We start from the raw sequence: 13,982 nt of genomic DNA, 5'->3' as shown, positions 1-13,982 counted from the left end.
GAATTACACATGTGATGTCTGAATTTTTCTGAACTAATAAAGAGACATTATAAAGTCAGTACTGATGACTGGACCATACCAGTAAATATAAATGATTTAAAATATATATTTCTCTATTCAGTCTGAGACGTCCTCTCAAATTCAGTCTGCTTTAATAAAAATAAATATAAAGTGCAGATGAAAAAATCTCAGAGCTTGTAAATTTTATCCATATTTTGGTAGGTTTCAGCTTCAGCTTTAAAAAGATTTAACTCATTTTTTTCCTCATCGATCTACACACAATACTCCACAATAACAAGGTAATATATGGATAATATTTTCCTTTAGCTGCTCATTCACAAGTGTTTTTTTTTCTGTTACAGACATTTAATGTTGTAGAAAGTCCCCGAAACAGGTAAGTTCCTGTTCTTACTCACATTATAGCAGCTATAAACAGTTGTTCTGGCTTCTCTGTTTTCTTTTTTTTTTTGTGAAAAATGCAGCTTACAATAAGAAAGTGTTTTGTTTTGGAGACTTTAATGTCTTAAAGTTATCGATACTGGAGACTCCTTCTGTAAATGTACTGGGATTCACAGATGGTTATATGAAAATATATTGGAGTCTGTCTGTCATTTATATTCTTCCCCTTTTCCCTCCTGTTGGGGCATTAGGGATATTTGTCCATGTTATTTCAAAATAACTACATTATTTCACAGATTAGCTTACTTTTATTAGCATGATTAGCATGTGAGTAATAAGATGATTTCTCTGTGTATCCACAGGCACTGCAACACTATGACACAAAATATTGTGTATTTCACGTCTCTATCATCATCTGGATTATAAATGAAGTGTGTATTAGACGTTACCTCAGAGTCTCCAGTTTACAGTGTTTCTTCTTCAGTTCCTCAGAGAGCAGCTTCACTCCTGAATCCTGAATCCTGTTCTTACTCAGATTCAGCTCCTTCAGGGTGGAGTGTTCTGATCTGAGAGCTGTGAGCAGAGCTGAACATCCTTTCTCTGTCAGATTACACTCACTGAGTCTGAAAACAATAAATCACAGGGATTTTCTTTAACACTTCTGTATACAGAGGAGCGTCTTTTCTCCTCAAACTACTCATTACTACTGAAAAAGACTGAAAACTAGATGAATGATTGATCACCTAAAGACAAACCATTCAACATTAACATCACTAACTGAAGTTTACAGATTAATATAGAGTTTAATTCCTTACTGAAGTGTTTCAGGTCTGCAGTGTGGATCCTTCAGTAAAACAGAGAGCTGCTCTACTTCTGAGTCTCCTTTTATTTTCCCACTCAGATTCAGATCCGTCAGCAGTATCGGGTTTATACCCAGAACTTTAGTCAGATGATCAGAAGCTTTCTGTGCTTCAGGACTTTTCAACACCCTGTAGAGAGAAAGAACAGAGAAACACTAACACTAATTATATTTACAGCAATGTGGTGCTAGTTCTCAGTAATTGTTTGGTCCATGGTGGAAAAACTAGTTTTAAACATTATCAATATTACTTCAGCATAATCTTTTACTTTAAATTTGTTTCTTTATTACAAAAAAATGTTAAAAATAAAGTGTGACCAAAAATATCACAGCGTGCTACACAGTGGTTCAAACAATGAAACTTTACTAATGACTCAGAATTAATGCTGTATTTTACATGTACTGGTGAAAACGCTCACCTCAGTGTCTTCAGTTTACATTTTTTATCATTCATCAAATCACTAAGCTCCTTTATTCCTGATGCTCCAGGGTCGTTCCCTCTGAGGTCCAGCTCTATCAGGGGTGATGAGTGGTTTGACTTCAGAGCTTTAACCACAGCAGTGTATCCTTTCTCTGTTATATTACAGTCTGAAAGTCTGAAGAAGGAGCAAAAAGTTCACCATCATCAGGAAACGTTTATAATGCTAATTATCTCATTATCTTGTTTGTGAGAATGTTCTATATTTACCCCATGTGGTGCATGAACTCATTTGTAAATTATGTAAAACTGACAAGACCTGTAACAGTAATTACATTATTGATGCCCCCTCATTGGAACTAAACCACACACTGTGGATAACTGATGTCTGTCACATGAAATCACTCAAACCAGCCAGTGCAGCAGCTCATTATCACTGTCAGAAGACCTTGACAATGACAAGCCAGTCCTGGTCCATCTCAAGCAATTTGTAAAGAAACAACAGCATAACTGGTGAGTGTTATAGTATAGCAGGCACAGATCATTTCTTCTGGTCATGGGGTCATGGTAACTCTTCTGTATTCACTGTAAAGCTGCTGAACTGCTGTATCTATCTCCAGTGTTATTTGTGTTTCTGCAGGTCTAAAGCACTATTCGGACGGGACTAGTTTTACGTGGGGACGTGGAGTAATGCAATTTTACATCAGGACGTCTGTCTGTAATATTAATTGGCCAATTCGCACGGGACAAGACATCTCAGTAAAACTAGCAGAAGTGGGAGGGGTAACTCGCTTTACGCACCACAGAAACCTCCTTATCGTCATGTGCGTATGACGTTGGTTCCTGTTTCAAGCGCCTCCATGCTTGCAAAACGTGCCAAAAACTACTTTTAAACAGGAAATGACGGAATTTTACCGTACATATTTAGAGCGGGTCGATTCGGACGGGATCAGTATTACCTGAGGTAATTTTTCCGGACCTTTTTACAGAAGGTAAAAGTCGCCGTAATCTTTACTGACATCGTCCGTAATAATTACCGAGATGGCGCATTCGGACGGGACTAAAATCACAGAGAAGCTCTGGTAATAATTACTTTACCCCCACGTCCCCACGTTAAACTAATCCAGTCCGAATAGGACTTAAGATGTATTTATACCTAATCAGGGCGATCAATGGGGCAAGTTTTCAAATGGGCTATTTAGTGTTGTATTTTATGTAGTAAGATTATTTAATCCTCTGCCATCTGTACGCTGCTCTGTAGCTTTTATGTTCGTGTTGTAGTAGAAACATGTTTGTTTATGGCCTGATAAATACGTTTTATGCCCTGTCTTTAGTACCCCAATGTCACTGGCTCTGGTAACACATGTTCTATGTCAATATGTTCATTATTAGTTTCTGTGTTTTGGGGAAATTTACCCCTGAATGAGTTGCTGACTAATTTATTCCTACATCATATCATATATGTAAACTTATAGAGAAGTAAAAATATCATATATTATATATCATATAGTAAAGTGTACTATTAAATGTCTTACACAAGCTTCTGGAGTTTACACCATGACTTCTTTAGTAGAGTAGAGATCTGAATCGCTCCTGAATTTCCCAGTGTGTTCTCACTCAGGTCCAGTTCTGTCAGGTGTGAAGGGTTTGAAGTAAGAGCTGATATCAGATCAGTACAGCCTCTGTCTGTAACACTGCTCTTATTCAGCCTGTAGTCAGAGAACACAGCTGAGAAAATGTCTTTAACAACCCACAAGATCAAAAATAATTCCAAGGTATAGAAACAATATAGTGATCATGTGTACAGTGGAATATCTTTATAGATTTAATGTGAACACAAATAAAAACACCAGGTGAGGAATCAGACCACACACCTGAGTTTCTCAGTCCTACACTGTGGATCCTTCAGTAGAACAGAGAGCTGCTTCACTTCAGAGTCTCCAGATATTTTCCCACTCAGATCCAGTTCTCTCTGCAGTAAGGGGTTTGTACCCAGAGCTTTAGTCAGATGATCACAGACCTTTTCTGCTTCAGGACTCAAAATTCTGAAGAGAGAAAACACCTTTCATTATGATACTGATAACAGACCTCTGGATGTTTGTCCCCACAAGATGCTGATGTTAAATAATGTGAATGTAACCCAGATAAAGTTATAGGTGTTTGTTTTAGATTTATGCATTTATGCAAAAACCAATTGTTTATGTTCCATATAAATAGTTGTCCAATTGAATGTTGTGTAAGTTAAAATTCATTGGCTAGTAATGAGTCACGTGATACCTGTATAAGATAACCGTAATTAAAAAATAATTAATTATTTGTTAATTCTTTTTTTTATTTATATAATATACATATGTATTTGTTAATTATTTTTTTTATTTATATAATATACATATATACATTATTTAAAAAGAACTTGTATTTTGTTTAAGTTTTATTAAATTTGTGTCACATGATGATGGGTGCGCTTGAGCATGGTGAAACAGAGAGAGAGAGTGAGTAAGACAGCGGAGCTGCTGCTTTAAAAAGTACGTCCTGCTCTTTAATTAGTGTAACGGAGCTAATTAGGTTTTCAACCCGAACCCTTAGAAGTTTCGGTTTGGAGTGGTAAAGACATCGGAAAGACGTTGACCTCGCCTCTAACGAACGGATATTTAAGATGTGGATTACCACGCCATGTGCATGAACTTGGCTAACGGACTGGCGGACAAGTTTGAGTAATAATTGGATACGTTACTGATATTTTTCATTTAAACTCGACCCTGATTTTTGAACGCAATCTGCTCAATATTTTATTTGACAACACATTTAGTAAACTGTTCATATTGTTTAAATTGTGTTGTCTGTATTTAGTGTGTTTCATTTTTCTCGGTACCTGTTGATTATATTTAATTATAAATAAAACCCACACTCAAGGTAAAGATGAGACGAATTGATTGTGCTTAATATTGTTAGATATTTATTTAAAAGAGCTCAGGTTTATGGGGTCAGAATTGTTTCATTATTCTGAATAAATACACTATGATCCATAAATAAATAAAGTTTTTCACAAATATTTTTACAAATTTCACAAAAAGAAATGAAATTCACAAATAAATAAAATGGGATTAGCAAATAAAAAAAATATTTATAAATTGTATTTATTTGCGAATTGCTTCCTGCTCATTTGTGAATTGCGTTCTGTGCATTTGTGGATTTGAAACATTTCTAACGCCAGGAAGTGCACAAGAATCCACAAATAGGTGACTCCGCCCACCGTCTACTCCAGCCAATCACGTTCTGATTTACTCGCTCTTCACACTACCCCTGGACCCATTGATGATGCTGAAATCGTTACCAAAGAAAGCAGAACTGAACTAACCCTTAGTGCTGCTACAGTCCATACAGGGTTACCAGATTGGGCTCGAATCTGCGACAAATGTTTTTTTTAATCGTATTTTTCAGTACATATTACACTGTGATAGTGTGAGTAAATCAGAACGTGATTGGTTTGAGGTAGACCGTGCCACGATTGGTCAGCGCCACGAGACCGTTGTCTGATTGGCTGGAGTAGGCGGTGGGCGGAGTCACCTATTTGTGGATTCTTGTGCACTTCTTGGCATTAGAAATGTTTCAAATCCACAAATGCACAGAACGCGATTCACTAATGAGCAGGAAGCAATTCGCAAATAAATACAATTTATAAATATGTTTTTTGCAAATCCCATTTTATTTATTTGTGAATTTCATTTCTTTTTGTGAAATTTGTAAAAATATTTGTGAAACTCTTTATATTTATTTGTGGATCATAGTGTATTTATTCAGAATAACGAAACAATTCTGACCCCATACAGGTTAGCCACCCTATATTAGTTGGTAACGCTAAGGGCGCTACATGAACCAGCACAGACAGAACGACAGCTGGATTTATTTTGTTCTCTGTTGATAATTAAGTTTAAATATTTAAACTTCTCACATACTTTAATAACAAGTGAGTCTGTCTGGTAAAGAAGTCAGATATCATCTTAATGTTATTTACAAAAATATAAATATAAAATATTTTGATGCCTCAGCATTAACAATGTAATAAATGTAAATAAATAAATTAAATCACACTAATGAGAATCAGAGCCTGCAAACACTAAAGTCACCATGAATGTTATTTACAATAAATTATTTTGATACCTCAGCATTAACAAAGTAATAAATGTAATGTAAATGTAAATGTCTTTATATCACAATCATGAGAATGTTGGACCAAAGAAAAACCTGCAAACACTAAAGTCACCACTTTAAAATAATAAGAATAAAATATTAGTGTAAAATATTTCCAGTGCTGTAAAAAAAAATACATTAAAGTAAATCAAAAACTCACCTCAAAATCAACTTAGAGTTTGGATTCCCTAGAAAATAACTAAAAATGTTCCAATCTGACACACTGTAGTTCTCTCTGAGCTCCAGCTCTTTCAGGGGTGATGAGGAGTTTGATTCCAGAGCTTTAGCCAGATCACCACATTGTGTTTGTGTGAGATTACAGTTATTTATTCTGAAAGAAAATATTAATAAAGGACATTTCACGGTGAGACAGTGACATGACAGTGACAGAGCATCACAGAAGGCTTTGTAATTAATAATAATCTCAGTACAGGGCAGTAGACAACAGTTAGAACCATTATTTAAGAGAAGCACAGGTCACATTTCACAGGAGATTCATGTAATGAATCATTTTTTTCTAAATAAAAAATAAATATAATTTACTTCAGTTTCTCCAGACTGCAGTTTGAGGTCTTCAGTAGATCACAGAGCTGCTTCACTCCTGTGTCTCCAATTGTATTGTCACTCAGGTCCAGCTCCTTGAGGTGTGAGGGGTTTGTTCTCAGAGCTGCTACAACAGCAGTACAGTCATCTTTAGTGAGACTGCAATTATACAACCTATGGAAGGGAGGGGGGGCAGGGAGAGGGACAGAGAGAGAGACAGAGCAGGTAACTTTGTCTAATTTCAGTATAATTTTTCTCTATTTAATTTACTTTAATCTACTTAAAGGGTGTGAAGTTTCCTTATCAGGCTCCTGTTCTGTTCTTCTGCATCTGTCTCTACATGTTGCTCTGATCATGTCTGAGTATCGTATCACTTTATACCTCACTGTTGGCTTTGTGTCTTTAAGAATTCTTGCTGGTGGTATCTGTAATTCCTGCTGTAGTGTGTAATCATCTCACAGTTCCATACTGTACATTAATCTGTTACTGTAACTTCATTTATCTGTAGGATTTTATTATTTGTAGATTAACTGCTAGCTTCTGTCCAGGGTTTATAACATTTCTAGAAGGATTTCTGTTACTTTTAATAATAATTCAAGTTTATATTCAAAGATTAATCCAGCTGGTGGTTGTAGGCTATTAAATAGAGTTTGTATAGATGGTATTAAAATACATATATCTGGTCATTACAAACTGTAACACGACACATTTCACCAGAACGTCTTCTAAAAGTCTTCTTAAAGACCTCTGGTCTTTCTGACATTATAGATTTTATTATAAATGATGCCTTTACCCCAGTTTCAGCAGTTTGAGTTGTTGATTCTTCAGCACATCACAGAGCTCCTTCATTCCTGATCCTCCCAGTTTATTCCCACTCAGCTCCAGCTCTCTCAGGTGTGAGGGCTTTAAACCCAGAGCTGATACCAGAGCAGCACAACCTTCATTTGTCATCCTGCACTTATTTACTCTGGATACAGAGACAACAAGGAAGACAAGACTTCTGTTTAAATGTAGTTTTATATTGTTTAATGTAAAATATACAGTTTAAAATTAGACTAAAATATTTCATTAATGACATTATATACAGTTATTACATTCCAAAAGGAATACACTAGTGTTTAAGTATAAATAAGTGATCAATACTAACTTGAGTCTCTCTGGTCTGCAGTGTGAATCCTCCAGAAGAACAGAGAGCTGCTTCACCTGCGAGTCTCCAGATATTTTCTCACTCACATTGAGTTCTCTCTGCAGTAAGGGGTTCACACCCAGAGCTCTAGAAAGGAAATCACAACCTTCCTGTGCAGCAGAACTTTTCAACAACCTGCAGAGAGAGAAAGAGAAAAAATAATAGAAAATCATACCTGGTCAGGAAGAGTACCCTAGCTGAGCTTGTTTCAAAGAGAACTATGAATGTATTTCCTGGATTATTTTCAATTTTTTTTTTTTTTTTTTTTTTAAATGGTTGAATAATTTGTGACACAATTTAAATGAAAATTCAACATGTGACATGCATTTCCTTGTTCCAGAAACAAATGGAAAACCAGAGTTTGTTGGCAGTTACATTCCCATGTCTTATGAGTTATGAGCAATAGTAATTATTCTGTTTGCTAATTCACTATCAAAATTCTAAACTGAATTCTAACTCTTTACATTTGCATTAATTCCTTTCACAGAAACCTGCACATAAGGGTGGAGTATATTATCAGACATGTTTGTATTTGGAAGTCATGTCATTAAAAGTCCAACTTATTTTAGAAAATGTGTAATTGCTGAACAACGTTTTTTTAATCAATTCATCTTATAACTATTCCCAATGTACAACACCAAGGACACAAAGCCAACACATAATACAGTTAAACAAAAAACACACAGCATATTTTCTCTATTGTACAAAGGAAATAAAAGAATTCATATGTGTATTTGTTCGTCTTAAATAGTCTCAATATTTGAGGTCAGTCTTCCCAGAACTGAAAAACCAAAAACGAAACATTATTTATTATATGTTAAGTACAAAACTGTTGGAAATAAACAATAAATAAAATAAAATGAAATAGCATTTAAACCTGAGACTGTTTACAGGTCAAACAGAAAGAAACCTAAATCGCTTAATTCTGTTGAAATAAGTGAGAATCAAATTTAATACAATCTGTGTTCATTAAGTAACTATCTGCAAAGAATTGTGAACAAATGCCTGGAGTTCAAATATAATATATATTATTACTATAGGACTATTGCTGACCTCAGTGTGTTCAGTTTACAGTCTGGATCTTGTAGTAAATCAGTGAGCAGCTTCACTCCTGATGCTCCAGGGTCGTTCCCTCTGAGATCCAGCTCTATCAGGTGAGATGATTTCAGAGCTTCAGACAGAGCGATGTATCCTTCCTCTGTTATACTGCAGTCTGAAAGTCTAAAGAGAGAACATTGTGTGGTATTAATGATACTCTGATGTCTGATAAAGACTTAACATTGTATTATTTTAAGCATCTATATAGTACGTAATGCCAAGAAGATTTAAGACATATATGTTCTACATGTAGCCTGTGTTTGTATTCTACATGTAAAGTCACAAGCTCTTATGTACATGTTAAAGAGCAGAAGCAGAAGCTCACCTCAGTATCTGGAGGTTACAGGACTGATGTTGCAGCAGTACACAAAGCTTCTGCACTCCAGAGTTTCCTAATTTATTCTCACTCAGATCCATCTCTATTATGTGTGCAGGATTTGAACAAAGAGATGAAGACAAAGCTGAACAGCCTTCTTCTGTAATACTACAGACCTTTAGCCTAAAGATAACCAGAAACAGTGGAAAGAAAATCTTCACTTTAAGGAACATTTTATTCTGATGATCACATGACAATGAGTTTATATGAATCATACAGTGATTATAGTTAAGGAAAAAGTATAATTTTATATTTTAAAAGTAATAGTTATGTCTATAAACATTTAAGTGACATACGCAAGTTTCTCAGTTCTGCAGTGTGAATCCTTCAGTAGAACAGAGAGCTGCTTCACTCCTGAGTCTCCTTTTATTTTCCCACTCAGATCCAGTTCTCTCTGCAGTAAGGGGTTTGTACCCAGAACCTCAGTCAGAGAATCACAGGCCTTCACTGCATCAGGACTTTTTAACAGCCTGTAGTCAGGAAACAGAAACAGATTAAATTATTAACAGTTTCATCCTTTATTTTACCTCCAGCCTCCTGAATCCTCCATTAGATGTCAGTCTCTGCTGAAACCTTGAGTATCAGAGCATTTTAACTACTGATCTTAAAAATGTGTGGTTCTTAATTAAATGTAAAAGGTTTTGGGTTAAACTGAAAATATTATTAAGAGGTGTATTGAGGTGAGACAGCAGGTATGTTTTTTATTACTGGAATATTACCTTGATATTTTACTGATAGAGTCACAATTGGGGCAGTCGTGGCCTAATGGTTAGAGAGTCTGACTTGTAACCCAAAGGTTGTGGGTTCGAGTCTCGGGCCGGCCACGACTGAGGTGCCCAAATCCCCCCAACTGCTCCCCGGGCGCCACAGAATAAATGGCTGCCCACTGCTGTGTGTGCACTTTGGATGGGTTAAATGCAGAGAAAGAATTCTGAGTATGGGTCACTGTACTTAGCTGTACGTCACTTCACTTTAAAAAAAAATTGTACTGGGACACGTCTGACATTTAGTGTCAACTGTCCAAAATCCACAATTAGTGTCAGGATCCAGCCTGGACTTTTGGCCATGTACGTTTGTTTATGTTCTGTGTCACGTGTCTGCCCTGCCCTTGTTTATTCCTCCCCGCCTCTGCACACCTGTTCCTGATGTCTAATTTTCATGTGTATTTAGCCGTGCGGTGTTGCCTATGGCGTCGCAGAATTCTTGTCATCTTTTCTTACATCTGGTGTCATGTCTTGTGTTACATCTGTTGTCTTGTCTGTGTTCCAGTTTTATGTGTTTTATTTAATAATCATAATTATTTTTACCCTATCCTGAATTTGGGTCCATTATTATCCCTGCATTGCTGACAGAAGGATTCTGCCAGACCAAGACCCAGCAGGACAGAGTCAGCCTGGACTGGCTTATTGTGGAATCATTTTTTTTCTCTGACCTTTCTTGCTGCCCTGTTCCCCTGTTCTTCCCTGGACTTTTGTTTTGTGTAACATCACTCCGCATTTGTTCCGGTCGGGGATGCCGCACCGCTTCCGGTTTCCTGTGGAGGACTTCTTGCTGGCGGGAATTTCACCAGCCCGGTTTTGTTTTTTTGGTGCCCTGCGACATTTCCCCACACCTATTCCCATGGGGGACCTTGCTTCACTTCTTGGTTACCTGTGGAGGACACCGCCTCACTTCTTGTCCCCGGGGGGTGTTGCAGGCCCGTATTTTGCCCCATGGATATTTTTGTTTAATTTTTGCTCAGTGGCAGAGGATTTTTTCCCCATCCTCCCCATTCTGGTTTTTGAGACATGGGTCTGGCCGCGGCATGTCGAGGTTCATGCTCGGCCATTCTGCTAGACTGTGTAGGTTGCTCGGCCCCTCTGCTCGGCTGTGGATGTCGCTCGACCCTCTCTGGCTGTGCTGCCGTGTGCCTTGCTCCCCCCACATGCCTCGCCGTGTGCCTTGCTCCCCCCACATGTCTCGCCCCCCCTCCTGAAATTCACCAAAATCGTGGTCACTTCGGATATGGTTTGATATGGGATTGGAGGAGGGGGTACTGTCAGGATCCAGCCTGGACTTTTGGCCTTGTGCTTTTGTTTATGTTGTGTGTCACGTGTCTGCCCCACCCTTGTTTATTCCTCCCTGCCTAACCTGTTCCTGATGTCTAATTGTCATGTGTATTTAGCTGTGCCGCATTGTTTATGTTGCCGTGGAATCCTCGTCGTCTTTTGTTACGTCTGTTGTCTTGTCTGTGTTCCAGTTTTGTGTGTTTTATTTAAGAACTCCTGTTTATTTTTATGCTACTGTATCCTGCATTTGGGTAAATTTTTATCCCTGCATCGCTGACAATTAGTTCTATTGATATTTTAATATGTAAACTTTTACAGCAAACAGGAGATCAGGCAGTAAGTCACTGATAGATACAGACAGAATGTCACCATTTGTCTTCTGTATAAGTTTTAACTCTTTATAGTCAGTTATTCAAACTATAAAATAACATTTTCCTGCTACATTGTGAGGTCTATAACTGAAACAGTACTAATGTGTTCAATAAAAACCAGATTCTTTCTTTTGATTTCTGTAAGTGACACAGAATGCTCTTGCCTTCTATAATTGTGTCTGTTTGTCAGTGAGAATTCATATGAACATTTATTTCCCCAACAAGGAGAATTTTAAAACAGATGATAAAAGCTAACTAGAGAAATTCATTAATCCAGACAAAAGGTTTTGTCTGACAAAATAAATTCAAACTGGAGCCTTTTCTTAGATGGTAAATGCATCTACTAAATGTTAGATGAGGACTGTGTGGATTTGTGTTCATTCAGGTGACACTCAAGGACACTCAAGTTCTTCTACTTCAACATTAACACACCAAGTCTTCATGGAGCTGAACTGTATGTTTCTGACTTTATGTTAACAGTTTGGAGAAGAACCACCTGTGGGTGTGATGATCAGGGGTCCACAAACCTTTGGCCATGTATTGTATGACTTGCTCACCTCAGTGTGTTCAGTTTACAGTCTGGATCCTGTAGTAAATCAGTGAGCAGCTTCACTCCTGATGCTCCAGGGTCGTTCCCTCTGAGATCCAGCTCTATCAGGTGAGATGATTTCAGAGCTTCAGACAGAGCGATGTATCCTTCCTCTCTGATACTATTGTCCATTAGACTGAAAAGAAAATTTTTTAATTTCAGAATATACCAAATATTGTAAAAAATAAATACATATAATTAATAAATACATATACAAATTGTGAATATAGCCTATTTTTATTGCTAATTTATTAACCCTTGCTTGTCACTGAATGGAGCCTGTACAAATTTAATTGGTTTAATTGACAAACTTATATTACATTAATTCACTGCTTTAATGAGAGCTACTTCAAACAAGGGGAAAGAAAAATTGTTTTAAGATAATGACATACTGGAGTTCTTCTAGGAAACAGTATAGATTTCTGATTATAATGTGGATAATGAGATGATTTCTAAACTGCTCATGATGCTATTTAAAATCCACAGGCACTGCAACACTAAATATTTCACATTTCTATCATCTGGATTATAAATGAAGTGTGTATTAGACGTTACCTCAGTGTCTCCAGTTTACAGTGTTTCTTCTTCAGTTCCTCAGAGAGCAGCTTCACTCCTGAATCCTGAATCCTGTTCTTACTCAGATTCAGCTCCTTCAGGGTGGAGTGTTCTGATCTGAGAGCTGTGAGCAGAGCTGAACATCCTTTCTCTGTCAGATTACACTCACTGAGTCTGAAAACACAATAAATCACAGGGATTTTCTTTAACACTTCTGTATGCAGAGGAGCATCTTTTCTCCTCAAACTACTCATTACTACTGAAAAAGACTGAAAACTAGATGAATGATTGATCACCTAAAGACAAACTGTTCAACATTAACATCACTAACTGAAGTTTACAGATTAATATAGAATGTAATTCCTTACTGAAGTGTTTCAGGTCTGCAGTGTGGATCCTTCAGTAAAACAGAGAGCTGCTCTACTTCTGAGTCTCCTTTTATTTTCCCACTCAGATTCAGATCCGTCTGCAGTATCGGGTTTATACCCAGAACTTCAGTCAGATGATCAGAAGCTTTCTGTGCTTCAGGACTTTTCAACACCCTGTAGAGAGAAAGAACAGAGAAACATTAACACTAATTATATTTACAGCAATGTGGTGCTAGTTCTCAGTAATTGTTTGGTCCATGGTGGAAAACTAGTTTTAAACATTAGCAATATTACTTCAGCATGAACTTTTACTTTAAATTTGTTTCCTGGTTACAAAAAATGTAAAATAAAGTGTGACCAAAAATATCACAGCGTGCTACACAGTGGTTCATACAATAAAACTTTACTAATAACTTAGAATTAATGCTGTATTTTACATGTACTGGTGAAAACGCTCACCTCAGTGTCTTCAGTTTACATTTTTTATCATTCATCAAATCCCTAAGCTCCTTTATTCCTGATGCTCCAGGGTCGTTCCCTCTGAGGTCCAGCTCTATTAGGGGTGATGAGTGGTTTGACTTCAGAGCTTTAACCAGATCAGTGTATCCTTTCTCTGTTATATTACAGTCTGAAAGTCTGGAGAAGGAGCAAAAGGTTCATTATTATAGGTTTGGGGAAATGTTTGTAATGTTAATTACCTTCTTAACATCTTTGTGATAATGTTCTTTATTTATCCCATGTGGTACATGAACTAATTTGTGTTGTAATTTTGTAAAGCTGACTAGGTCTGTAACAGTAATTAAGTTATCGACTTATCATTCAATATATGAATATGATATTGTACCTTTTGCTGATTTCATTGTTGCCCATTATGTTTACATGTGAGTTTGTTTACATAAGAATATACTGTCATCAAATTTTATATTAAAATGCATTTTCAAATACAAAAACTGAGCATTTGAATTCATGACGCATAGCAAG

General features: G+C 36.8%; 1 protein-coding gene across 1 annotated transcript in view; it reads right to left on the bottom strand.

Moving 5' to 3' along the window:
* The window catches only part of LOC113657299, a 1,727,325-nt gene that overhangs the window by 1,586,542 nt on the left and 126,801 nt on the right, over window positions 1-13,982 (bottom strand). Inside the window, exons 34-49 of the mRNA XM_047822072.1 lie at window positions 13,461-13,637; window positions 13,002-13,175; window positions 12,634-12,807; window positions 12,047-12,214; window positions 9,367-9,540; window positions 9,020-9,193; window positions 8,650-8,817; window positions 7,558-7,731; window positions 7,204-7,377; window positions 6,411-6,584; window positions 6,028-6,198; window positions 3,551-3,721; window positions 3,212-3,385; window positions 1,678-1,854; window positions 1,215-1,388; window positions 849-1,022 (exon numbers count right to left, since the gene is read on the bottom strand). Of these exons, the coding sequence (XP_047678028.1) occupies window positions 849-1,022; window positions 1,215-1,388; window positions 1,678-1,854; window positions 3,212-3,385; window positions 3,551-3,721; window positions 6,028-6,198; window positions 6,411-6,584; window positions 7,204-7,377; window positions 7,558-7,731; window positions 8,650-8,817; window positions 9,020-9,193; window positions 9,367-9,540; window positions 12,047-12,214; window positions 12,634-12,807; window positions 13,002-13,175; window positions 13,461-13,637 (2,772 nt within the window). The remainder of the gene's footprint in view (window positions 1-848; window positions 1,023-1,214; window positions 1,389-1,677; window positions 1,855-3,211; window positions 3,386-3,550; window positions 3,722-6,027; window positions 6,199-6,410; window positions 6,585-7,203; window positions 7,378-7,557; window positions 7,732-8,649; window positions 8,818-9,019; window positions 9,194-9,366; window positions 9,541-12,046; window positions 12,215-12,633; window positions 12,808-13,001; window positions 13,176-13,460; window positions 13,638-13,982) is intronic.

This window comes from Tachysurus fulvidraco, chromosome 13 (genome assembly GCF_022655615.1).
Source record: "Tachysurus fulvidraco isolate hzauxx_2018 chromosome 13, HZAU_PFXX_2.0, whole genome shotgun sequence".
In the NCBI taxonomy this organism is placed as follows: domain Eukaryota; kingdom Metazoa; phylum Chordata; class Actinopteri; order Siluriformes; family Bagridae; genus Tachysurus; species Tachysurus fulvidraco.
The sequence above is the reverse complement of the archived record's forward strand: the minus strand, read 5'-3'. Positions and strand labels throughout refer to the sequence as shown.